This window comes from Peromyscus eremicus, chromosome 10 (assembly GCF_949786415.1).
Source record: "Peromyscus eremicus chromosome 10, PerEre_H2_v1, whole genome shotgun sequence".
NCBI lineage: Eukaryota > Metazoa > Chordata > Mammalia > Rodentia > Cricetidae > Peromyscus > Peromyscus eremicus.
Window position 1 is genome coordinate 11438638 of NC_081426.1, and position 27637 is coordinate 11466274.

The 27637-nt window shown below is 49.3% G+C and overlaps 1 protein-coding gene across 1 annotated transcript in view; it reads right to left on the reverse strand.

Moving 5' to 3' along the window:
• The window catches only part of Spred2 (sprouty related EVH1 domain containing 2), a 61146-nt gene extending 34263 nt beyond the window's left edge, over positions 1-26883 (reverse strand). Inside the window, exon 1 of the mRNA XM_059274988.1 lies at positions 26011-26883. Within this exon, the coding sequence (XP_059130971.1) occupies positions 26011-26036 (26 nt within the window). The 5' untranslated portion in view covers positions 26037-26883. The remainder of the gene's footprint in view (positions 1-26010) is intronic.
• Positions 26884-27637: the final 754 nt, after the last annotated feature.

The following is a 27637-nucleotide window of genomic DNA, read 5'->3' on the forward strand; positions in this document are numbered from 1 at the left end:
CAAGCAGCGCAGACCTACAGTGAATTGGCCAGAGTGGCCAACAGTTTTGTTAATCACATGGTGAACAGTTACACCAGTCAGAACAGCATTTGTTCTTAGGTGACTAAGGAGGCATGGGCTTCACAGAAACCGGAACATCTCAAAAAGGATCAGGGACTTTACGCAGCTAGTCCTGGCAGGGAGGGCCTCAGGGCCTCACATTCTCTGGAAATGCTTTACGATGCAAAAACCTTGAGGAACAACACACAGTTCGACTTTTCGTCAAAAAGGAGAGGACAAAGTGACGACAGGACTCTAGACTTCCTTATGTACGAGACAAAGCCACTCCCTTCACCAGACGTCCATTCTACTACATCCAGGGACCTTCTGAGCTCAAATACACAAAAGATGCTCCTGCTCAGATAAAGAGCTCCCGACCATGAAGATGTAAGCCAACAGGCCAGACAGACTTGAAATGGTGTAAGAGAGGGTGACTAGGGTGGGCCAAGGTATCTGAGAGGGGTTGATCAGGCAACAGAGAAACAGCGCTCCAGTCCGGAGGAACGGACAACATGAGGGTCCTGAGGCCAGGGAGACCCTGACGGCAGAAGAGTGTGTGACACAAGCCGAGGAAGACTAGGAGTGAGTGGACCCGGCCAGGAGGCTGAGTCCCATGGGAAATCACACACACACACACACACACACACACACACACACACACACACACACCGCTTTTAAATGAGAGGTGAGCAATGTGATTTCCATAAAGATTCTTGGGGGCTAGTCTGCAAAAAAGCATGTGGGGACAAGAGTGAGGTGTCATCCCAGGGCTATGGCCACAGCTCACACAGGACTTTAGGAGCCTGGTCAAGGAGAGCCACTGGCAAGGAAAGTAATCTGTGGTGTGCGGAGGAGGAACAAGATGGATGAGGATGTAGCTAGGCAGACAGTGCCTAGTGTGTCCAACAAAGGCCCTGGGTTCAATCCCCAGCATGGCAACTCAGGGTGTGTGGGTGGGTGGGTATGGGGTCAAAGACACTAGGGATTTGGGACCTGGGTAGCAGTAAAGTGTGGGTGGACTTTTTGGATTCACCAGCCAGGTCCAAATAACCATTCAGGATGTGTACAAAATAAGGCAACAAGCCATGAGCCACATGGCACCATGTAAAGGAATAGAAATGGGTTAATTTAAAAATGTAAGAGCTGGTTAGTAACAAGCCTAAGCTATTGGCCAACATTTGTAATTAATGAGTCTCTGCATGGTTATTTGGGAAGTGGCTGGCAAAACAGAGCTATCACAGTCCCAACAAAAAACTCCACTGTGGTGATATATTGTGCACCCTAATAAACTTTGGCTGAAGATCAGAGAACAGAACAAGCCACTAGATTAAACATAGAGGCCAGACAGTGGTGGCACACATTTTTAATCTTAGAATCTGGGAGGCAGAAATCTGTCTGGATTTCTGTGAGTTCAAACCACTCTGGACTACATGAGACTGACTCAGTCTAGGAGAGACACAGAGCCAGGCAGTGGTGGCACATGCCTTTAATCCCAGCACTTGAGATCTCATGTCTCTGCTTGGGAAGCACATACCCCTTTAATCACAGGAAGTGATGGCTGGGCCGAGAAAGGTATATAAGGTGTGAGGAAACAGAAACTAGAAGCTTTTCAGGCTGAGGAGTCCTCGAGGTAAGACGTGGCAGTGGCTTGTTCCTTTGTCTCTCTGATCTTTCAGCATTTATCACAATATCAGGTCCTAGGTTTTTTGTGTTTTTTTTTGTTTTTGTTTTGTTTTTGTTTTTCGAGACAGGGTTTCTCTGTGTAGCTTTGCGCCTTTCCTGGAACTCACTTGGTAGTCCAGGCTGGCCTCGAACTCACAGAGATCCGCCTGGCTCTGCCTCCCAAGTGCTGGGATTAAAGGCGTGCGCCACCACCGCCCGGCAGGTCCTAGGTTTTAAAAGACCTTCTAAAAAATTCTAGCAAACTTCTACCTACAGTAAAGAATGGTTGTGCAATCTGCCAAGGCTGTGAAGTTAGATGCAACACACTCTTTCAAACAGTTAAGTTCGGGTGCTTGTTACATGTCCACGTGGAGCCACCGACAGACACCTTGAGTCCTGGGAAAGAACAAACTGGAGAAATCAGCCTGAAAGTCACTGGCACAGTTGGGGAAGTTGGTGGGCTAGGTGCCACCCAGGCCAGCCTATACAGACTGGGGAGAAAGGGACAGGCCAAGCCCTGGGGTGGAGTGTTCTTACAGTCCCTACAGAGTTGAAGTAATAAAAAAAGACAGTAATAACCATCTATATTGCTGTGTAAATTAGATAAATGAAATTCCACAAAACATCTGTATCCAAAGACATCAGAAATTAATAAAACTCAACAGGCACGCAAACACGCACGAGTGCTTTCATTCTGCTGCACCACAGAAGCTGTGCTTTACCATGGAACCACAGGGGTTAGCTGGGCATGGTGGCACACACTTGAAGCCGAGGCAGGATGATTACAAGTTCAAGGCAATTTAGTGAAATCCTGCCAACCGCACTGGCCCGGCCCCCCCAAAAAACCAAAAAAAAAAAAAAAAATCGACACACAATGACACACAACAGTAATCCCAGGACTCCAGAGGTGGAGGCAGCAGGAAGATTCCAAGCTTAATCTAGCCTGGGCTACAGAACTTGACCCAGTGGACGGGAGGGAAAATGCAGAATGCAGCTTGGTGGTGGAGCACTTGCCCAGCATCAAGAAGCAAGGGGTTCGATCCTCAGCACTGTGACAGAAAAAAGGCACAAGGGGAGTTGGGCCGGACAACAACGAGAGCTTCTGAGCACACTGAGAAGCAGAAACGGATCTTCCCACACTCAGCCTCTCTCACGGTAAGAGCTTCGGTACAATGTCCTTGGTGGGACGCCAAGCCTAGTGACACCGACTCCATCCAAAAGCCGAAACGCAACCCCCAGAGGCAAACAGAGCTTCAGACTGCCCCGAGTCCACAGTGGACAGGAAAAGCATGGCGGCACCGTAGTAACCATAGGCAAACCAGGCAACCCTCCTCAGGAGTCAACCATTTCCAGGAAGGATTGATTAGGTACGCTAGACTTCTTGAGAGCACCAAGAAAACCCTCAAAACACTGAGAACAAACTCAAGTGTGAAATCCTGAAACAAGGCTCCAGAACATCAATGAGAGCAGAGACCAACAATTTATTAGGGGCAGAATCTTGACCTACCACCCAGCTATGCTGAAGAGGAAGTGGCAATACCCCTGTGATAAGTGCGGCCGTGGAAGGCCTAGACATCAGATCACCTGCTGCCACTGACGGGTACCACTGTACTGAGTAGACGGGTTGCCATGTGACATAGGACACTACATTCCAGAAGCTGCTCCAAGGCCCTCCCTGGGGTGGCTTCCCAGCACGCACACGCACGCGCGCACACGCACACACGAGAGCCAATAACCAGGGAATGATCATGCTAATAATGTTCCCTTTGATATTTGTTTGATTTCTGACCTGGGGATCCAACCCAGAATTTTAGCACATGTAAAATACAACTTTTAACCATTTTAAGAACTGTATGGGCAAGCTGGCCATGTTAAGTTAAAATCCGTAGTCAAATACCCTCACAAAGCTAAATGTATTAAATTTATTATTAGGGCTGGAGAGATGGCTCAGCAGTTAAGAGCAAGTACTGCTTTTGCAGAGGACCTGAGCTTGGTTCTCAGCAAATCACAACTATCCCGGAACTCCAGCTCCAGGAGATCCAGCGCCCTCTTCTGGACTCCACTGGTACCTGCGCTCTTGTGCACACACCCCACACTAATATGTACACGATTAAAATAAAACTTTGATGAAATGCATGGCAACCAGATATAGACAAGTTTACAGTATTTGTCTATAACCAAACTGAGTTATTTTTTTAAATGTCTTAACTCTTTATAATGAGTTTGAGTTTTCACAAGGAACACGTATTAATTTAACATTGATGTTTACTCCTATTATACTTCATTCATCCACCACTCACCCATCAGGCATTTCTTGAGACCCAGACACACAACACAGCACAGCAATGACTAAAGAGGCAGATACTTGGCCCTCCATGGGATCTCTGGTAGCTGGAGTACACAGATCCTGAACCTGGGAACACAGGCCAGGAAGAAGGCACCCAGCACATAAATGTACAGGCTGTAGGTATGGACCACGCAGCCAAGGCAGCAGGAGGATCTCGGGTTTTGAGGCCTGTGTGGGACAGATGCATAGGGTGGTTTTGCTGTGGGATGGTCTGTATGTCAAGTGTGTTGCTGATTGGTCAGTAAATAAATCACTGATTGGCCATTGGCTAGGCAGGAAGTATAGGCGGGACAAGGAAAAGAATTCTGGGAAGTGGAAGGCGGAAAGAGAGACACTGCCAGCCGCCATGAGGACAAGGAAGATGTAAGGTACCAGTAAGCCATGAGCCATATGGCAAAGTAAAGATTAATAGAAATGGGCTAAATATAAGAGTAAGAGCTAGACAATAACAGGCCTGAGCTAATGGCCAAGCAGTTTAAATAATGTAAGAGTCTGTGTGTTTATTTTATAAGTGGGCTCTGGGACTGGCGGGACTTGGTGGCGGGAGCTGGAGAGAAATTCTCCAGCAACATGGTTTTATCTCAAAATAAGATGCATGCCCAGTTCTTACCAAGAACAGCACAGCTCGGCCATGTCGGCACCACTTGCCCCAGCATAAACACATCTTCCCTTCTGCCAAATGCCTTTGTCCAACAGGCCACAGCGGCCCAAACGTGGACCAGCCTCGCTTAGCTCTAGACACCCGCTGCCCACCACACTGCCCATTCCTCACTCTTTCCCAGGTCTTGTCACTACATCTGGTATGCCTGCCTTCTGTTACCTGTCCCTGTGATCATGCTAGACAGCTTTCTAATACCCTTGTGTGCCAAGCGCTACACAATAACAAACACATCTTTTCAGAAGAGAAAACTAAAGCTCGTGGTTTTCCTAACTGCCCCAAGTCACGTGACTACCAAACGGTGGAATCGGCAATCAAACCGCCTGCCCTCTCACGCTATTTCCCAGCTCGATGGAGAGAAACAGTCGACACAAAGGCACACTGATGGAGGAAGTTGATTTCCACGGAGTTACAACAATGTCCTTCAAACAGCAGTTAATGGGGTCAGTGGTGAGGCGCCATCTTGCATTCCCTCTGGGATCTTTACTCTGACCCAAGTATTCTTAGCAAAAATGCTGAACCCTGCTTCCACTTCCCCCTTCAGACACTTGCTACAGATGCCAAGTAACTGTGAATGAGTGTCCAAGTGAGCACGACGAAAACTCCCCCAATTAAGTCCAGTACACACACCTGAACTTAATGGGATCCAACACCCCCCCACCCCACCCCCAGATTAATCAGCGGCACAAGGCTCCGGGAACACAAAGGCTATTTCGTGGGAGTACAGCAGCCTCAAAATCCTTTTCTGTGATTACACCTCATTGTATAACAATGTTCAGACATTCGGTCTGAGCAAGCATAGTAATTACATTTCTCACTTTGAACTAATTTAAGCAGCTACATCTGAGTTCCTCCACAAGCCCTCGGGCTGATCCACCCTCCACCTCCCACCCGGAGCACTCCTGCCTGAGAAGACCAGGGCTTCTGCTAAACGACTGTCCCTCTGTGTCACACGCTCTTGGTAATTCAGGAGCCCCCTTCAAGCTGACCTCCAGGATGGACAGCACGCATACCTTCCTTCCTTAAGGAGCCCAAGGGGAAAACGGGCCAGCCAGACTCTCCAACTGTGTGACCTGAGTTTAGTTCCCCAGTCCTCACTTTTAAAACTGTGCTGTGGGGGCTGGAGTGATGGGCCAGCAGTTAGGAGTGCTTGCTGCTCGCTCTTTCAGAAGACTGGAGTTCAATTCCCACAGCTCAGGGCTCATAACCGCCTCTACCTCCAGGTCCAACTCCCTCTTTGGGTCTCTGCAGGGACATATGCACCAGCTAACGCACAGACACACACATGCAAAAGTAAAAATGAAAAGGTTTTTTAAACCTTAAAATGGCGCTATGGGGCCATGCATTGGCTCAGCAAGTAAAGGTACCCGGCTGTGCCAAGTGCGACAACCTGAATTTGATCTCAGGACCCTCACAATGGAAGGACAGAACTGATTCCCTCAAGTTATCTTAGGACCTCCACATTTGCACTGTGGCCAGTGTGTGCACCCATACACATAGACAAATAAATGTAAGCCTTTTGTTTTTGTTTTTGCTTTTTGAAACAGGGTCTGTCTATACAGCCCTGGCTGTCCTGGAACCCAGAGTTTTCCCCACCTCTGCCTTCCAAGCACCGGGGATTAAAGACGTACACTACCGCTGTCCAGCCAGAAACCCAAATTTTGTAATGGCACCACAGTCTGCATTTAATGGTGGAGTGTCCTAGCTGCCAGTGCTACCCAGAGGTGAGAAAAGCAAATCCTGCCAGGTCTTTGAAGTTAACAGTTTCACAGATGTCCAAAATCTGAACCCCGCCCCCCATGGGCCCAATTTTGTATGAAAATCCTACACCCTTTTCCTGAGTAGAAAATGCCAACAATGATGCTTTCTTTTCCTTTTCTTCCTTCCCTCCGAGATAAAACCTTGCTACCTAGCCTCAGGCTGTTCTGGAGCTCCCAGTGAGCCTCCAGCCTCCGTTTCCTAGCTGGAATGGCAGGGCGTGCTACATCTAGCTCAAAGCAGGAATGCTAATACTCCCACTCCCCACCTCAACCCTCCACCCATGAAACTGCAATCTTCCAACCCTTAAAAGTCACCCCTCACGGCCGTCAGGGGCAATGGAGTGAAATGTTAAAGAAAGGAAAAGAAATCGGGGCTCGAGAGATGACTCAGAGGTTAAGAGGACTTCAGTTTCCTTGCAGAGGACCCAGGTTCAATTCCCAGCACCCATATGGTGGCTTACAACCACTCTTAATTCCAGTTCCAGGGGATCCAATGCCTTCTTCTGGCTCCTGAGGCACCAGGCCACACGTTATACAAACATCTATGCAAGCAAAGCAAACATACGCATAAAATAAAAACCAATAAATCTTAGAGAAGAAAGCAAGCACCACCACCTGCCCCATCTACCCCTGCAACTTTGCTAGCTATGACCCACCCGCTTGCCCCATGACATGCTGATGCACGAAAGTTTTATCTCCAAGACTGAGAAAGGCAGAGACAATATCCCATCATACTCCTGACATTTTACGTCTGAGGAGAGGTATAGGGGGGTAGGAGAAGGAGCTAGTGACAGGTAACAACATGTAGGTCACTTTCCTTCTGGTTGGCAGAACATCCCACTTTGCAGCCCATAGGGACAGGCCACAGTTAATACCAAGCTCTCCTTCCCCAGCTGCTGGGAGCTAACCTGCTCCACCCGAAGGGTCTGATAACGGGAAGGGAAGCACCACTTCCTTAGAGGCAGGATGCCCCAGACCAGAAAGCTTGGGAGTTGGGCAAGGCCACCCCAGCTTCTGGTCCCATAGCTTGATGCTACACACGGCAGTAGAAAAATCTAACGCCTTTCTCAAATGGGACACTTAGTTCCTTCACTCCTGGGTCAATAACTTGCCATGGTTGTTCTTGTTTTGAGCCGAGTCTTGTGTAGCCTCAGGCTGACCTTGGAACTCTCCTGCCTAGGTGTAATGGTTCGTGCCACCACACCTGGCTCACGGTAACTTCTTAACCAGGAACTGGAGGCGGCTGTGTGCGTGTTCAGGTGGGGTGCGGTGTGTTTAACACTGGTGACTGAGTTCAAGGGTAAGATAAACAACAGACGTGCAACAAGACGATTCTCAAACCACTGAAATCGTCCATATCTGCTAGATGTGTGGCAGGATGAAGCTCCCACCCATTGCTACACGGCCAGATTTGAGAGGTGCAGGCGAAAGATGCATTGCATGACATGCGCTTCCCCTCTGTGTGGGGTGGGCAGAAGGCACAGCAGATACGAAGCCAGTCTGAGTCAGCGCACAGCAAACACCATCCATCCACCCATCCACCCGCTTTGCAAACCTAAATTTTGGTCTCTAGTTGCTTGAATCAAAGAGCAAACAAAACGAAGTGTGGAGGCTCACACCCGTACCTTCAGAACCTGCAGACTGATGTAGGCAGACAGCTTCAGTGTTAGGGCCAGCCAGAGCCACAGCATAAGACCCTGCCTGAAAGGGGAAAAAGTTTATCGCAAAGCCCCACCCCTTCCTGGGATCTGTAGGCAGTTGCTGGGGAAGGGAGAGACATTTTCTTGAGTGATGTTGCCTCTGATAAGTCGCTGGGACTTCTGTAAACAGCCCTAATTAGGCCAGGGGTGATGGGGCATGCCTTGAATCCCAGCACTCGGAGGCAGAAGCGGAGGCAGAAGTTAAGCAGATCTCTGAGTTCCAGGCCAGCCAGCAAGGGCTACCTAATGAGAGCTTGACGCAAAACAACCCAAACCAGAACAAAAAAATACCCAATCAACTGTATCCATTCTCCCTGGATGAGTAACACTTGTGGGGACACGACGTCTCCGCCGTGCCTTGTGTGAAAAGAGCACAGGAGGGCAAACAGACGACCTTCCCAGAGCTTAGCTTTGAGGACAAAGCTGCCCTGAGCTCCCCGGGAGTCTGAGAGACGAGGGTGTTCGAGGCACTTCCACTTTCCAGGACAGACAGCAACAGAGGGAAACTGTGTGGAAACAGAGGACAAAATGGGGTGGAGAAAAGAATGTCAAAATGATCCTAAGGGGCTGGGGAGATCGCTCAGAGGGTGAGCGCGCTTAACCGGAGTGCCCATCCCCAGCACCCACACTGGCACGGCCACATCTGTGAGGAGCAGAGGCAAAAGGCAGGATGATGGCTGGGGCTGGCTGGCCACAAGCTCCAGGTTCGGTGAGACCCTGTGTCCAGCATATAAGGAAGGTGATAATGGATACCCAATGTTCTTATCCGGTCAGACTCTCTCAAGTTCTCTTGTCCCATTTCTTTACTGGAGTTTCCTCGACACTCGGTGCAGTCATAAATCTTTAGCAGACATGCCAGATGTGGCGGCTCACACCTGTAATCCCAACACGTCAGAGGCTGAAGCAAGTGTATGTCAAACATCAGAAAGAGCCAATATGGAGCCAGGTGCGTGGCTCATACCTGCCATCCTTGGCCAAGTTCAGAGACAGAGGCCAGCCGGGGCTACATGAGATCCTGTCTCCAGCCACAATAAACAGCCAAAGCACAGGTCTGTGAAAACGGAGTTTATAGGTACCCACCGTCTTTGGGTAGGGTTCTCAGTGTAGGATGCACAGCCGACATCTGGATCCGGGAGGGTTCGCTAGCGGGACCTAAGACTGACTACGGATTATGACTGCGCTGTGGACAGCCCACCTGTCAATCTCATGGTTAGTCCTTAAGTTTTCAGCTTTCCTGTTCTTCCCATCTACTGCCACCTTTCTTAATGGCTCATTTCCCATGTACCAGGCACGCTCTTTCATCAAACCCCACAGTAATCCCTTGAGGATCGAGGGGAAGCTTTGAAAGGAAGCAGCCTGGCTCTCCTCTTCCTCCCTACCACTAAGGATGCTCCTGCCGCACACAGTGGAGGTCGAGTTAGGGAACATGTCCCACGTGGCCTGGCTTCACAGCGTCACTCCCACGGGATGACGCGGCAAAGGGCACGTCCGCCTGTGTGTTATAATGGGCCAGCCATGCATGGGTTATGAGAAGCACCTGTCCTGAAGGAGCTCGGAAAACCAAGCTCCAGCCGAGGACAGGAGTGGAGGGTGGAACGTTGGCTGAACAACTCACTCTCTTGCCTTAATTGGCATCCATCTTAGTGTTAATTGGCTCGGAGCTAAGGACCTTTCACACAACCCTAGGGAAGCTGACCTTTGGAGCGGCTGGTGACTTGGTGGGTAAATATGTCTTTATGGACTTCATAAAATGCAGTCTGTGTAAACACACACTCCAGAACTGTTAAGAGCACTGAGTGGCTGGAGTGTGGCACAAAGGTGGCCTTTAAGATTGTGGCATGCTCCGTGATTAGACATTTAAGAAAATGAAACTCGGGGATATAATTTCAGTTTAGGAAGTAGATCCCAACCAAACTAGCTTGCGGGCAGAGGAACCACCTTTGGACCACATAAAAAATGCAGATTAGGGATGGGGGTACAGCTTAATTGGTAAAGTGTTCCTCAGTAAGCATAAAGCCTGGGGCTCCATCCAGCACCACATAGAACTGGGCATGGTGGTGCATACGGGGGAGGTGGAACCAGAAAGCTCAGAAGTTCAAGGATAGCCTTGGCTACACAGCAAGTCTGAGGCTAGCCTGGACTACATGAGGCTCTACACACACCCCTCCACACACACACAAGCATATTGCAGCACACACCATCTGTAATCCCAGTGCCCAGAAACATAAGTCATAGGACTGAGCGTATACTCGCTGTGGACCACACAGTGAGTATAAGGTTAGCTTGGGCTACACACAGAAACTCTTGTCTCAAAAAACAGGAGAGGGAGAAGGGAAGGAGAAAAGAGGGGGCAGAGAAACAGAAGCACAAGAGCCCTGCTGTAAGGCTCTTCCTCAGAGGCCCAAGCCCCCGTCAAGACGACCTTGTCATGATGCTGTATGATAGAATTTTACAGGCTTGTCAATTTGGGGGGCCCTTAATTACAAGATGCTCGACCCTGGGCATTTCTGGCCAATTTCAAAGTTCATCTTCCTCAAACTTCTCTGAAGGGAGAACAGAGGTAAAGGTGGAGAGGGCAGGCAGAAGAGGGGAAACAGGTACTAGGAAAGGATGTACTGAGAGCTAGAAACCAGTGAACAGGGAGAGAGACGGGAGTCTGGGCTCGGAAGAGCACAAGTGAACTCAGGAGTCCATCCTCCACTCTCTCGTGAGACCTCTCATGGAGCCCATTCCATGGCTGAGTCTGGCCTTGAACTCCTGATCCTCCTTTAGAGGAAGTAGGTCTCCTTCTGAATGCTGGGATTACAGATGTAAGCCAACCGTGACCAGCTAAAGTTCCATTTCTTGGAACAGAATCATTTTTGGCGCTCCAATCAAGCTGTTGGTTGACACTGTCCTACTCAAAGATCGTCGGGACCAGGGAGATGTCTCTCTCAACAAGCCACTTGCCACACAAGCTGCCGGCCTGAGTCCCACCCCTGGGAGACTGGCAAATACTGGATAAAATGGCACATGTGTAAACACAACATTCTTACAAGATGGGAGGTGGAGACAGGAGTGGGGGAGGGGAGAGAAAAGGCAGGATTCAGGCAGGTTGGCTGGCAAGGCACGGTGTCACAGAGCTGTAACTTTTAGGTTAACCCGGAGTGTTTAAAAAACAATAAGGAAAAATGATGTTCCTCCATGACCAGTAGAGCCACGCCTCCTTCCTTCTCTTTGCTGTAACAGCGTTCTGTTGGCACGAAGTTGTCACAACAATGTACCTAAACTACCACCTATCCCAGCCTGGCATCCACTGCCCTCCACCCCCAAGACCAGCATATCGGATAGTCCTTCCTGCTGTGTATGACCACACGGCCTTGGCAGTAAACATCAAAAGCACACAGTAGCGTAGAAAGTCTGAGCTTGGAAGCAAGAGAAAAACCATAGGTAGCCACAGAAACTTTCCTTCCGTAGCCCAGATGCAAAATCCTGGGAACTTTTTATGCATTTCAACTGCTTGAGGGCTTAGCTCCCCTCTCCCAGGACGGCCATCTGGAGGCCGCTTGCCTCCACTCCCAAACTTCCTGTACCCTCCTGCCAAGCCACGGGCGACACACACAGGAACAGCATTTGGAAGCTCATCTGTCTCACCCTTGCACAGCATGTGACCGAGGCTAGCAATCTGTTCGTGTTGATGGTTCAACATCTCCGTGGGCCACATGGATCGGAACGGATGCCATCTCCACCTTCTTCCTGTCTCCTGAGGCTTTTGACAACTCAGAGCTAATGAAAGTCTCAAATGTTTTAATATAAAAAAACCCCAAATGGGACGCAACCAAGACCAGATGATAGCTCCCTGACATAGCTCAAACCACATCACAGCTGTACAACCTGAAGCTGCCTTGCTAGTCAACAATTTATGTGTCAAAGAAGAGACCTGAGCTGCTCATTCCCCAGCATTTTCTCCAGCTTCAAAGATGCTGTGGTGAGTGGCAGAGAGCGGGTGATTGATGCACCTGCCTTTTCTCTAATAGCGAGTGGGTTGAGATGAGGCAGCAACATGAGAACTAACAGATCAGAAGCCCTCCCGGGGGTTCGAAGGAGGATGCCTGACCGTCAAAGCAGGCTGCTTTACCATTGTGAACCTGCCCTGAGTACTTGCCGACAAACACGCCCACGGCCTCTGGTGAATGTAGGTTTCTCCATCTACGCCCTCAGTGCTTAACTAGGGCCAAACAGAACAGTCCTATCAGCCACGTCAGACAAGTGGCCTCCTTGACTCCAACGTAGCCCACACCCTCTAACTAGTTTTACATTTCCAACTTATCTGCTTGCTCCCAAGTCTTAAGCAGCTCCTTCCTGCTCCAAGAACAGAAGTCCGAACACCGACTCTGTGGGCCCAGCACTCAGCAACCTCCAAACTTAGCCTCCGAAGACACAGCTGCTTTTCTCTAGCCTCACCAGGCATGAACTTGGGGTGTCTTGCTTGTGGTGGGAGCCTATGGGCAAGAGCCGGCCCCTCCGCAGCCTGTCTGGTCTTCTTCTCCTACAAATGCACGAGCACCCTTGTAGGAATCTGCCAACACTCAACTTAAGACCAACTCACAGAATACCAACAACTCTGCCCGGCTGGTCTGATCATAAAAACAAATTAGTTTATTTTTCTTTGTCTTTCCTATTTAAGAGAGAAAAAAAATAGAAGAGTCAAAGTTTATTGGGGTTTTCTGCTTTCATTTTTCAACTTTTGAAACAAGGCCTCTTTATGTAGCTTTGGATGGTCTAGAACTCACTCTGTAAACTGGGCTGGCCTCAGACTCACAAAGATCCACCCACCTCTGCCTCCTGAGTGCTGAGATTATGGTATTTGCATGGGCATGGGGCTTATTTTTATTTATTTACTATTTATTTTGGTTTTTTTTGGTTTTTTGTTTTGTTTTGTTTTGTTTTGTTTTTTTGAGACAGGGTCTCTCTATTACATAGCTCTGGATGTCCTAGAACTCGCTTTGTAAACCAGGCTAGCCTCAAACTCATAATCCTCCTGCCTCTGCCTCCTATACCCCCATGCTTGGCTTTACACACTTTTGTTTAGTATGAACAAGGGATCAAACCCAGGGCTTTGTGCATGCTAGGCAAGTGCTCTACCACTGAGTTATATCCCCAATCAAAAGGTTTCTATCTTTTTAAAGATTTATTTATTTGTGTGTGTCCCTGCATGAGTTTACATGCTTTATATGCTTGCACGAGCCCCAGGAGGCCAGAAGAGGGAATAAGATCCCCTGGAACTATAGTTACAGACAGAGATTAAATATGTGGGTGCTGGGAACTGAACCTGGGTCCTCTGCAAAAACAGTGATGCACTCTTAACCCCTAAGCTATCTCCCAGTCCTAGTTTTTGTTTTTTTAAGGGTCTCGTTAAAACATCTGCCTCTAGAAGAGCGCTGCAATGCTATTTTATTGTCTAAGGACACACACTATCACGCCTAAGGTCACACAGCATGTTAGTGGCAAAAAGGGGGTGGGAATCTAAGTGTCCCGAACCCCAGAACTCAGTACATACAGCAACCTGTCTTCTTTGCTATTTAGAATCCATTAAAGCATTTAGCGTTGGGGCAGCCTCTCTGTTAGAAAGGACTACACAGAAAAGGCATTCTGTTCAATGACTGTAAGCATGATGGGCGGAGCTCAGTGATGCAGGATTCACTCCTAATTCCTCCAGCTTTAAGAAGTGCTGTGGAGGCCACCTGGTGTACAGAGTGAGCTCCAGGACAGGCTCCAAAGCTACAGAGAAACCGTCTCAAAAACAAAAACAATAAAAGTGATGTGGAATAATCCTTTACACTGTGTGAATATATGCTGCTATGATTGGTTTAACAAACAAGCTGACCGGCCAATAACTGAACAGGATAAAGTTAGGCAGGAAAGCGAAACTGAGAATGATGGGATGAGGAAGGGAAGAGTCAGAGGGTCACCAGCCAGAGGCAGAAGCAGGAGATGAAACTGCCATGCTAATAAAGGTACTGCCACATGGTAGAGCACAAATAAGGAATATGGGTTAACTTAAAAGGTAAGCCAGGCGGTAGTGGCGCACGCCTTTAATCCCAGCACTCGGGAAGCAGAGGCAGGCGGATCTCTGTGAGTTCAAGGCCAGCCTGGTCTACAGAGCGAGATCTAGGAAAGGCGCAAAACTACACAGAGAAATCCTGTCTTGAAAAACAAAAAAACAAACAAACAAAAAAAAGGTAAGGGCTAGTTAGTAACAAGCCTGAGCTATTGGCTGAGCATTTGTGATTAAGCCTCAGAGTGGTTATTTAGGAAACGTCCAATTACAAAGGAGATCTAACTTTACGCCTTGTCTGTAGGAAAAAAGTACTGACTCATGGTTAACACCATGGCCATGGCTGGTGGTCAATACCACATTCTCCACCCAAGTTTGACCACTGCTCTCCTGCAGAGCGTCACATGATCCATCTCAGATTTGAAAGCTGACCCCTAACTTTCTAACTACACGAATGAAGAAACTCAAGGACCTCCCCAGAGAGTACAGTTGTATTTCCTAATGACCCGAGTTGAGAAAAATAAGACAAACATCCACTATCACTTCAGTAGTATCTAATGAAGCTGTATTTTATTATAAAATGAACACTGCTATGTGCATTGAAAAAAACCACATACACATATATGTATGTAGGTGATACTGCAGACTCAGTTCACAAGCAACACTTAGATGACATAAGGGATACCAGTTACTTGTGAACTACTGGGTAGTCAGTCAATTCAAGACCTGCAGATCAGGGCTGGTCAGTTGGCTTCTAGGTAAAGTTGCCTGCTCCCGAGTCTCATGACCTCAGTTGGATCTCTGGGACCCACATGGGTCAAACATGAAATCAACTCCCAAAAGTTGTCCTCTGACCACCAGACCCACACTGTGGTGCACACATGTCCACAGACAGGCACACACAAAACCAAAAACAATTAAAAAGACCCACACCAACTGGAGAGATGGCTGTTAGGACCCAAGATCATTTCCCAGCACCCAAGCTGAGTTGCTCACAACTCCAGCTCCAGGGGATAGCACCCCCTTCTGGCCTCCTCAGGAACCTGCACTCATATGCACATACCCACAAACATATATACACAGTTAAAAAAAAATACACAATCATGGGGAAAAAAAGTCTTAAAAGAGACTTCCTGGGAATGGACCTTAGGCCTTACTCACGATCCTCTCAAAGAAAAATATGGCAGACTGATAAACCACAGGGTCCCAACCTCCCTGCAGAAGAACCGCAGGCTTGCATATTTTTAGTACTTCTTTTGGGGGAGACAAAGAATTTCTCACTTATTTTAGCCTTCTGCTCTATTCTTAGCTTCCCAGCAGCCAGGCCCAAGTACAGCCCTCCCTATTCCAACACATACTCCAGTCTCTTTGCACTGCTCACCAGGAATTATCTCCAAAGAGTAAGAACTGACAAGTGACGGATAATTTACATTTTAACCCTATTCAGATTTAGGTAAATGGTTTAATACGCATGCTAATATTCCATCATTATTCCAATTAAGGAAACTATTATGTTAAAGTGTTTAATCAGGAGAATTAAGGAGAACTGCAGACACCTAAAATTAACCTCTAATAGTCTTGACAGTCATCCCATTTAAATGCTTGGCTATAAGCAACTCTCACTTAAGACTTCTGCTTAGGCACACAGGGATTCCTGATAAGACCTAAAAGCAATTCATTTCCTAGCAAGATTGCTGTCTTGAAAGAATAAACTCAAAGGGCCACAATTTAAATACAATCAAAGCCCCAAGCAGTCACATGGCAGGGGATTTAAACATCATCATCTTGATCCCCAGGAACAATGCTCTTTGCATCAGAAACAACACAACCACTTCCTCTTTCTCTGACCTTCTCTGTTTAATTATTTCCTGTGATTTCTTCTAGGGCCGAGCTGCCTGCCTCCCAGAGCCAGCAGGCTTTCCGTACATGACTGACTTCTCTGGACGGTGCTGAGTGCCAGCTGCCTGTGAGACACGGAACAGTTGGAGGACTTCGCATACCTAAGGGGTGCATTTCTTGGGGCTCCTGGCATTCAAAAAGAACTTTTTTAGTTTTTTGTTTGTTTGTTTGCTATTTTTTTGAGACTGGGTTTCTCTGTAGCCCTGGTTGTCCTGAACTCAGAGAGCCACCTGCCTCTGCCCCCTGAATGCTGGGATTAAAGGCGTGGACCATCATGCCAGGCTTCAATTTTTTTTTTTTTTTTTTTAAATGCCAGAAGAAAACACAAAGGTTTCCTCAACTCATTCTAAAGTCAAACAGGAAACCATCCTGCCAGGGACGGGGAAAGATGTTCTTGGTATTATGTCCCAGGGTGTAAGTACCACCTTGTCCAAACAGCCTCGACAAATGAATTACTAATACCAACTATGTTTCATCACATATCTTAGATCATACACATAAAATAAAAACTTTTAAATCTTTCTGAAAACACACATCATCTCAGGCCCTACAGAGTCAGGATCCCGTCATCCCTATACGAGCCTAGTCCTAGGGGCATTTTTTAGAGTTCCTAATCCAGGTCCAGGTCCAGGGGAAGTGTGCGCACTGTCAGCCATTTTGTTCAGACACGCCTTCCATCGGGGTACAGCAGCTTGTTCTACATCTTACACCACTCATACTGCAGGTAGAGGAAGCCACCTTAGGGGCTGAGGATAGCTCACTGGCAGAGTCTGTATCCAGCAGACCTACATGAGGACCTAAGTTCAATCCACAATGAGAAAGGAAGGACTGGTGAAGAGACATCACCTCACACTAAAACACTTACAAGACTGAGTGCAGCCGGGCAGTGGTGGCGCACGCCTTTAATCCCAGCACTGGGGAGGCAGAGGCAGGTGGATCTCTGAGTTGGAGCCCAGCCTAATCTACAGAGCAAGTTCTAGGGTGGCCAGGGCTACACAGAGAAACCATGTGTTGAAAAAAAAATTATGATAATAATAATAATAATAATAATAAACAACGGACATCCCCCTAGGTCTAGTGGGTCACACTTGTAGTCCTAGCACTGAGGACACTAAGGTAGGATGATTGCCAGGAGTGTGAGGCCAGCCTAGGCTACTGAATGAGACCTTATTTAAAACAAAACAAAACAAAACAGCATAAATCCCACTGTGATGAAACAAGATAAAAAATTTAATTTATCATCAGCATTATTACTTTGTGTGTGTGGTGTAGAGATAAAGACTAGAGTGGCCTTGCACACGCTAGTCAAATAGTCTCCTAATGCTAACTTTTCAAAATCTCTCCCTCACCTACAGCACGGAGATGCTGGAGGGTCAGACACAGTCCACCCACAGGCAGATACGCACTTATGTACAACACAACCACCACACGCCTCAAGAACAACTCAGAGTCTGCCTGCTAGGCAGGCCTGACCACGTCAATCCTAAAACACGATCAGCCTGGAGTGTCAGCTACACAATCAGGGAAGCCCAACCACAGGTTAGCAGGGGAGAAAGGGAAAAACCATGTAACAATCAGTCACCGGTGAAGACAAGTCTGTCCTCATACCCTTAAGGCACAAGAAAGTGTCTAACACCCTAGAACGTAAGTCCCCCAAGGGCAGGGACTGCCTGAGTCACAGCTCTGACAAGTGGGTGGATTAGCGATAGGTGTTAGGTGCTCTGTATCCAGTGACAGGCAGGATGTAGCCGGTCACTCGGTCCCTCCGGCTGCACCCGAGCTGCTCACTTCATGCAGTACAGTCATTCATACATGGTGTCGCAATTAGGGCCCAAGAACAGGCATGAGAATCTACATCTACCGCACACAATGTCAACACCTGCTCTCTAGTGCTCCCTAACTTCCTGTAGGACAAGAAACATTTAAGCAAGCACAGCAAGGCCTCAAAACGGGTAAATAAACAGGAGATTCCTACTCTGAAACCTGGTGCCTGAGGAAAAAAACCAGGCTTGACTTAATCTTTAAGCAATGGGTAACTATATTAAGACTGTTTACATGCATAGCTTCAAAAGGTCTGCAATACGAACCAAACTGTTGGAATGTCTGCTACATTAAACTGGCCCGGCACTATATTTGTTTCCTTGGTTGGAAATATAACATGAAATACCAATATGGCACTCAAGCAGACAAAACACAAGCCAATGCTATCCTAGGGGAACCCTGAGCGTGACCCGTCCCCTCCAAACCCACTGATGTTTCAGAACCACAGAAAGCTGTTGGTAGTAAGATTTTCAGACCACACAGATGACTGCCAAGGGTTATAAAGGGAAGGAGAAACCTGAGTGTAAGAAAGCAGATAAGCTATGAAAACCAGAACCTCCAAAAGCAGTCTGGTGCATGCCTCTAATCCCGCAACTGAGAAGGCCGATGCAGGAGCATTACCACAGGTTTGAGACCAGGCCAGTCAGGTACATACCATGACCCTGTCTCAAAACAAAACAAAGAGACTGGTTGCCATTACTGATACTACAGAAAAGGAAAAAAAGAATTGTTTTATTCTAGAGCATTCTACCAGGACATTAGAGAGGCAAAGAAACCGTCGGGACCTCATGTTTAGGCTCTAGCTTTCCTTTCACGAGCTCCGAGAAACACTGAGCAAGTTACTCCACTTCAAGTGAGAATAAGCAGTGGATACTTGACACTGTGAATTATGAAAAGACAAGACATCTTGTCACACAAGGAGCCACAGCAGATGTGAAGGAGTCCAGTGAATTCCCAACATTAGGTGTCTGCTAAAAAAGCTTTACCCAGGCTACCACACTTCCTACTTAGTGAGAGCCTGGTCTAGACCAGTTCAACACAATGAACTTCTGTACGCAATCCAGCGCTCCGGAGTCAGAAAGCGGACAGAGGTAGATCTGTCCAAAGCCGTACTTAGTACACTACCATCATGGCACCCTTCCTCTTGTGGTTCTGAAAGTAAGTGCTCTCAAACTAGAGGTGGCAGCTCATGTCTGTAATTCTACTACATGGGAAGCTGAGACAAGAGGATGTGACTTGGAGGTTTTTCTGGGCTACACTGAGCTCTAAGCTAGTCTGGGCTACATACAGAGTCTAAAAAAACAAGTAAGGGACCAGCTGGTGGGGGCACACGCCTTTAATCCCAGCACTCGGGAGGCAGAGGCAGGCAGATCTCTGAGTTCGAGGCTAGCCTGGTCTACAGAGTGAGTTCCAGGACAGGCACCAAAACTACACAGAGAAACCCTGTCTCAAAAAACAAAACAAAAAAGGGGGTGGGGGGGGGGAACATGTCTGTTCTAATATCTTCAATCAAAAATACTTAATTACAGCCAAGTGTGGTGGCACACACCTTTAACCCCAGCACTCAGCAGTTAGGGGCAGATCTCTATGAATTTGAGGCCAGCCTGGTCTATATAGTGAGTTCCAGGCTGGCTTTGGCTATATAGTGAGACCCTTTGTGAAAATATAACACAAAAGTACTAAACACTAAGATAAAGTCAAACTTACTTCTCTACTCTATCCACCAAGCACAAAGAAAGAAGACTGTTTTCAGTCAGATACGCTGTGTGCACATGTAAAGTGTGCATACGAAAGGCCATGTGAATGTGTTAATAAAGATCAGCTAAGAAAGGGAACTGACTGGTCATAAAACAGTTGCCCTTTAGTTGAGCGGGCTCTTCATCCAGTCAGTATCAAGTATTTTATTAATCCTAGCCTGTTTTCTTTCCATGACCCGGGATACCTGTCAGGTCATTTAAGTATGTGCCTACTCAGGGCAAGCATGCAGAAAACACACCTTGTCCCCACCCACACCCATGCAAACCCTAATGAAATGCAGCAGGACACACACACACGGACACACACACACACGGACACACACACACACACACACACACACACACACACCACCTCTACATAGTTCCAAATGCAGTTCCATGACAAATTGTAAGGGTTCCCTCAGAGCATAGTGAGTTGCTCAGAGACAAGGTTTAGAAATATCCTAAGCTTACCAAGTGCCACAGTTATAATTACTACATTAGTCCATAGGAACAGAACGAACAGCAAGTAGGAGGAGAGGAAGGGGGAGGGGGAGGGGGAGGGGGAGGGGGAGGGGGGAGGGGAGAAGCTCAACAGGAAAAAGGATGAGAGGATGGCAGGCACGTGGGGGGGTGGGGGTGGGGGTGGGGGTGGTTAATGAACAAAGCACATCATGTGTATGAATGTATGAAATCTGAAAGAATTAAAAACACACACACTCTGCCACACAGGGCACTGTGTGCGTCCCAGAAAACGAGGGCAGAAGCGCTAGAACGCACCCCCAAATCACCAATGTATTATCTTTAAGGCCTTAAAGTCAGTCTAATTTCCTTCAGAGAAAACGAGCCAAAACAAACAACCACACGTATCCACACTTCCTGCTCTGCCTCCATTAGCTCTCCTCCGTTTCTGAGGCTCTGCTGTTGAGTGTGTGTTTGTGTTCTTCCCCCAGTCATGTCGGACCTATGCCAGTATTGGAGTTCATCAGCACGGCTGTCTCCAGCGTCAAGTGAGAAGACTCCACCAGAACCCTGCAGCTACTGCAAATTGTTAATATTGTGATTTCTACAGACTTCCCTGCAGGGGCAGAAACACAGACCCCATCTTACTACGCAGGAGATTTACTTCGAAGCTGGAAAACACGCCAGCCCAGTGACACAATGCCGCAGTCCAGGCTTCTTGGGAATGTAGAGGCAGGAGGATTGCCAGAGTTCAGAGTTCAATGCCAGCCTGGGTAACACAGTGAGACCTACTAACCTCCACCTCTAAAAATCAACCAATCAAACAACAATAAACTTCGGCTGAGCCACTTCTCCAGCCCCTGGGGTCTCTTTCGTTTGATGCTATGTATGCCAGGCTACATGACCCACGGACTTCTTCTGGGGATTCCTGTCTAGGCCTCCTATTTGCCAACAGGAGCACTGAGATTCCCAATGTGCACTACCGTGTCCAGCTTATATGGGTTCTGGGGATTCTAATTCAGGTCCTTGCATACTTTCATCTACTGAGCAATCTCCCCAGGCCCAAAACAGCATCTGAAATAATTCTATCATATTACTCTCTTTGGTACACATTTATTACTCAAATACAACGTCCTCAAGGGTACTGCACTAACAGTAGAAAGCTAAGCAGTGGAATTACTAAGCAGTAACCCTGAATCCAAAGAGCCCGTGGCCTGACGCAGAATCTAGCTTGGAAGAAGCCCAGCTATGTGGTATAAACTGCCCGGCAGAACACGAGGAAAAAGACACAGCCAGGAGAGGTGGGGCGGGGGAAGTCGAGGAAAACCTCCCAAAAGGATAGCTCAGGGCTGGCTGGAAGGATGAGTCACACTCACCTACAGACTGGAAGCAAAACAGAATCCCAGAATGAAGGGAAACAGTGAACTGGGAATTCATCCCAATCCAACACTCATGAGTTCAAGGCCATCCTCAGCTACACGGTAAATTTATGGTTAGCCTGGGGTTACACCTTATTTCAAACAGTAACACAAAAACAAACTCGTGAAAGCAGCAAGAGTAAGCAAGCTGTTGGGGCAAAATAGTCGTTGCAGGCCTTCCTGCAGCGATACTGGGAGGTTTTACTGGTGCAGGCAGCAGGAAAGTGAGACTTGTTGTCGCCACAAAAAAGGTAGCATTTTCTAATGACCGGACCAAGATTCTAATTTCACACCGTCAACTCATATTTTCAACGTCAAGAGTTCTACTCGTAAAGATTTCCCGGCTCAGGGTTTCAAACCTGTGAGCTCTAAGCCAGCCAGTACCACATAGCAAAAGCTGCTCAAAAAATAAAAAGAACCTGCTTACACAGAATGGAACCAGTATTCCCAGCCCCAGGAGGCAGAGGCAGGGGGATCACTGTAGGCTCAAGGGCAGCCCTATATATGTAGTAAATCCCAGGTAAGCTGGGGCTACTATGTAGTGAGACCCTGCCTCAGACAGACAGACAGACAAGCGGAATGCTAAGACAGTCAGCTAAGTGGTCCAAACCTGTACACAATCTCTGATACTCCAGGGGCTAAAACAGGATTTTTAAATTCAAGACGGCCTCCACTACAGAGTGAGTGCAAGGCCAGTCAGAGCAATGGAGTAAGACACTGTTCCAAAATTTAAGAATTTTTGAAAAATAGAAAGAAAAAACAAAAGGAGCTGCGGCTGGAGAGACAGCTCAGTGATGAAGGGCATTTGCTGCAAGCCGGGCGGTGGTGGCGCACACCTCTAATCCCAGCACTCGGGAGGCAGAGGCAGGCGGGTATCTATGAGTTTGAGGCCAGCCTGGTCTACAGAGTTCCAGGATAGCCAAGGCAACAACACAGAGAAACCCTGTCTCAAAAGGAAAAAAAAAAAAAAGGAAAGAAACAAACAGTATTCGCTGCTCTTCCAGAGGACTGGAGTCTGAATCTCAGCATTCAGACTGGGCGGCTCACAACTGCCTCTAACTCTAACTCTAGGAAATCCGACGCTCTCTTTTACACTTTACAGGCACTACACTCTTGTGCACAGATGCACACCCAAACAAACGGTACGGAAATAAAAACGTCTTTTGTCGGTGTGGTATCGAGTAACTGTAACCCCAGCATTCAGAAGGTAGACATGGGGGGATCAGGGAGGCATTCAAAGCCAGCTTGGCTGCACAAGGAGTCTGAGGCTAGCCTGAGCTCATGACACCCTGTCTCAGGGCGCTGTTGGGGCCAGGGGATGGCTCATCAGGTAAAGTGCTTGCCGCACAAACCGGATGACCCGGAGTTTGATCCCCAGGACCCACATGAAGGTGAAAGGAGAGAAATAACTCCACAAAGTTGTCCTCTGACCTCCACAGGAGCAACATGGCACATGTGTGTATACACAGACACATACATCATACACAATGTACATACACACCAGAAATAAACTTTTAAAAAGACAAAAAATGTGCATGGTTCACCATTGCCTGTATTGAGTTTCATGCACTCCAGTAATAATACTCTGAGCCTCCATCACTAATCCCGAGGAGAATTACAGCGCTCTCAGCCCCAGGCTTGTTTCAGTTCACTTTAACCTGATGTGCTCCTCATACTTCACAGCAGTTTTCAAAGAAGAAAAACCATGGCAACGGCAGATTGTCACCGATTTAGAATAATTAGGAACCAACAGAATGACTGGCAGAAACATGGTGAGCACGGCCAGGAGACAGGGCTACGGCTGCAGTCAAGTGCCCGCCTGGCCTGCATGCGGCCAAGTTCACTAAGGCTGGTCATCACCCTCCAGATACCAGCTGGGAGCAAAGCGCTCTTCCCGAACCAGGCTGCTGAGCGAACATTTCTTCAGTCACTAAATGGGTGGTCCTGGGCAAACTACTTAAATTCTCCTCAGTTTCCCCAAATAATTAACGGGGACAGTACCACAGTGAGTTCCACATAGTTCATTAACACGGTAGTCATACTAAGTAACTCCAGAGCCAGTACGAGGGCACTGTAATTCCAGCACTCAGGAAGCTGAAACAGGAGGATCTCTCTAAGTTAGAGATCCTCCTCACGGAAAGTCCCAAGCCAGCCAGGGTACTCATAGTGAAGCCCTGTCTCAGAGATCATAACATCCAGAAAGCCTTTTTGACAGTGGTAAAGATTCTAGGCCTTCTCATCCTCTAGAACTAGAGTCCACCTCTAATATCTACTGTCTCAATATAATTCTTTTTTTTTTTTTTTTTTTTTGAGTCAGGGTCTTACTCTTAGCCCAAGCTGGCTGGTCTCAAACTCACGGACAATCCTCCTGCTTCAGCCTCCAGCTGCTGGGATAACAGGTGTGAGCCACCAATTTTAACAAGACTTCTGACAGTGGCAAACCCCATCTATCCCCAGGACTGGATGAAAAAGTATTCACTTAATGCTGGTCCCCACCTGAAATCCTTTCGTGGAGGCTAGCAAACAGGGAAGGATGCAAAGCTGGCCTGCTGCTAGACGGCCACAAGCCAGACCTGCACTCCCAGTGGGAGGAACCAAGGAACCGACGCCACAGTGGGCAAAGCTCTCCAAGAACCCCCAACAGCACAGGTACTGTCCTCACTGCTCCTACGTGCAAGCACGAACAGGGGCCCAGAAAAAAAAGGATCATTTACTGGCCGAGTTCCAAAAGAGGAAGGCCTAGCAGATACTCCTTTCCCTCCATATTTCAACATTAAAACTCCCAACTTTTTTCCACTTTGTGATTTCAATGACAGGTATAGGAAGGCAAGGTAAAAATGTCTAAAATAGACCAACACATGCTGTGGGGCTTGCACATCAGGTGAGGGCCCCTCCTGGGACAGGTGTCTTGACAGATTAGGGTTACTGCAGTCACAGCTCCCTGGGGACACACGGAAGGAAATTCCCTTTCCAGAGCATCAGCTTCCTTCCACCCAGCCTGACAATGGACGCCAAAGGATAAAGGGACATTTAAAAACAAACATAGTGGGCTTGCTAGTCTGGGTGTGTCAGGCCCTGGGTGCAAACTCCAGCACCGAAAACAAAGAAAAAAAAAGTGGGATTTCTTACAGTGGAACACAGCGTTCTGCCGACTGCTACAGGAGCTCTTTAAGCCTCCCGGTCGCCCAGCCCCAAGTCACTTCCCTTCTTTGCACTCTAGTGTCCACGGGGGTGTGGGGGTGGGACGACACACAAAAGCAAAAGGCCTGAGGTTTGGAAGCTAGTCTCCAACCACCCACACTCCACCGCCCCAGGTCTCCCTCCCTCTCTGCGTCCCCGAGGCTGCTGACCCGCTCTGGAGTCCAAGCAGGCGCCGCTACTACCTTGGCTAATGGCAGCACTGAATGAAAGGAGCCGAGGCAGGCTTAGGATTTATGAATGTGCAGGGGAGGAGGGATATCATGTGACAATAAAGGAGAACGTCTTATTCACAAAAAGAGAAAAAAAGTGGCTGGTGGCGAGCACCGTCGCTCAACAGCGGTCGCAGAGCCGGACCGCTCAGACCCCAGGCGGCCCCGCCCCCAGAGCCCCGCGAGGGAAACGCCTCGGACCCAAGAGCCGGGACCCAACCCAACACGCGACTAAGGCGGGAGGCTGCTGCCACTTAGCCCGGAGACGGTGACAGCCCCGGGTCTCCTGGAGGGGCGGCCCGGGAGCACCTCCGACTAAGCACCGAGAGCTTTGTTCCCCTCGGGCCCGCGGGCCGGGCACATGCACGGGCACGCGCTCTCCCTCACATACACGCCAGGAGCGCGCTTCCCCGCACGCTCTCTCCCGCCCTCGCTGCACACGCTTCGGATCCGCCCCCAGAGCTGCCCCGACACCGCGGGGCGCGTGTGCCGGCCCACACGCGCGTGCACACACTCACGCGCACCGGGACTCCGCGGGCTGCTCCCGCGCTCCGCCTGCTGCGCGGACCCAGGCGCACGGACCCTGTGCCGAGCCGGGCCGGGCCGGCCCTCCCCCAACTCCTTGGTGTTTTTTATGAATGAAAATGTGGTATGCAAATGAGAGCGATTCAAGAAAAACGAAATGGCGGAGCCGGGCCCCAGAGGGCTCGGGAGAGGACTGGAGGGCAGGCAGCCGAGTCGGGAGTCACAAAGTCACCATGCACACATACCCATCGACCCCGGGATGCCCCGCGTGGAGGGCGTCAGAGCTTCCGCTCGCGCAGTGCGGGAGACCGCCCCGAGGTCATTCGCGCGCCCTTGGCCCCGGCTGCGACCCAGACTCGCAGACCCTAGGCGGTTCCTGCAGCCTCCCTCAGCCAGGCTGGAGAGCCTTGCGCACAGCCCCGACAGCTAGCAGCACCCCACGCCAAGTTCCCCCGACAAGTCCCCCGCCCGCGTCCTTGGCGGCGGCCCCCACGCCGCCCCGCCGGGCACCAGTGTCCCACCCGCGGCGAACTTACTCGTCCGGGTGTGTTTCTTCGGTCATTTTCTTGTTCACCTAGACGCCTGTCCCGCGGCGGGCAGCCTGGCTCCCTTCATCTTCCTGTGCGCTCGCCCCCCTTCTTCACATCTCCGACATCTCCTGATTTGGTGGTGGAGGGGGGGAGCTAGAGATGAAGGGGGCGCCGAGGCAGGCGGGGAAACGGGGCTCCCCGAGCGCAGGGCGAGGTCTGGGAAGGGGTGCACCGGGCAGCGGACGCCCCCGGCCGGCCGGGCGCGGCCCCCGGGCTCCGAACGGGCGCAGGGGCGAGATTTGGGAAGGGGACCCGGAGGGGGAGAGCAGCAGAAAAACAAGCACGCTCGGGGCGGCGGGCGGCCGGCTGGCTGCGGTGGGGCCGGGCCGGGGTCGCCCCCGGGGACCGGGCCAATCAGGGTTCCGGGCAGCGCTCGGCGGCCGGGGGAGGTGCGCCTGGGAGGCGGTGCAGGGCGCCCCGTCCGAACCCCATCTCGCGACTCCACCGATTTACTCCATATTGGATTCTCAGCGCCGCCAACAGGAGGAGGAAGTAGGGCGGAAGCGATGACGTCTTCCCAGCGGCCAGAGGTGGTGGAGTGCAAAAAGCTTCCTACTTGCGACCAAAAAAAAAAAAAAGAGAAAGAGAGAGAGAGCGAAAAGGGAGAGAGGGAGAGAGCAAGAGAGACGAAAACACACACACACAACACTTTGTCCCGCCTCCTGAGAGTGCTCCGCTCTTAACTCCCCCTCCCGCTAGCTTCCAGTCCGGGAGGAGCCGTGGAACGTGGTTCGGGCTGCGTTTGTCTGGCTCCGAATCCTTGTCTCCGGGGCTCCGGGTTTTAGGAAGCCCAAGAGGGAGGGAGGCGGGAGCGGAGGACGAGAACACATCTGGCTCCCGTTTTGTCCCCTCCCTCCTCCCAAACCTTTGGATTAAAAATCAAGTGGGGAGGTGGCGGGGGCGGAGATGGGGTGGAGTTAAACTGCAGCCCGAGAGTTCGGGCTCCGAGGAACACTGCAGGGTGCCGGGTGGGGGCGGTGCAGGTGGCCGGCGCTGGCCTCAACATCTCAACTCTGATAGAAACCGAGCAAAGAGGGAGCTGGACTTTGCCAGTGTCCTGAATGGCAGAGGAGGTACAGTTTCACGAGAATCTTGCAATCTTTTTTGTCGACAGAGAGCAAGTGTTTTTCTAGCCTGTTTTTCAGGGTGGCTTTGAACTTGTTTTGTAGCCGAGGCTGCCTTTGAATTCTTGATCCTTTTGCCTCAGCATTCCAAGTGATGGGATTATTGTTGTACACCACCATGCCCACCCAGAGCGGGCATTTTAAAAAACTGTAATTTGTACACAGAAAACAAAAGGTACATCGGACCCAGCTGAGAAACTTTTGTATTGCAGGCAGAAATGGAGTTTAAAGGTAACACCAAGATATATGAAATTACCCAGTAGTCTCTTTCCTGTTGGTGAATAATGTCTCTTGTCTCCAGCTCTTTAAGCCCATAGTTAGCAGAAGGGAGACCCGGCAACTCCCCATTACTCCACCGGGGCTGTCTTTTTATTTCTTTATTTTTAAGAATGTGTTGGGGGCCGGAGGAGGCTGCATGCATGCATGTCTGTGCACCACATGTGAGCTGA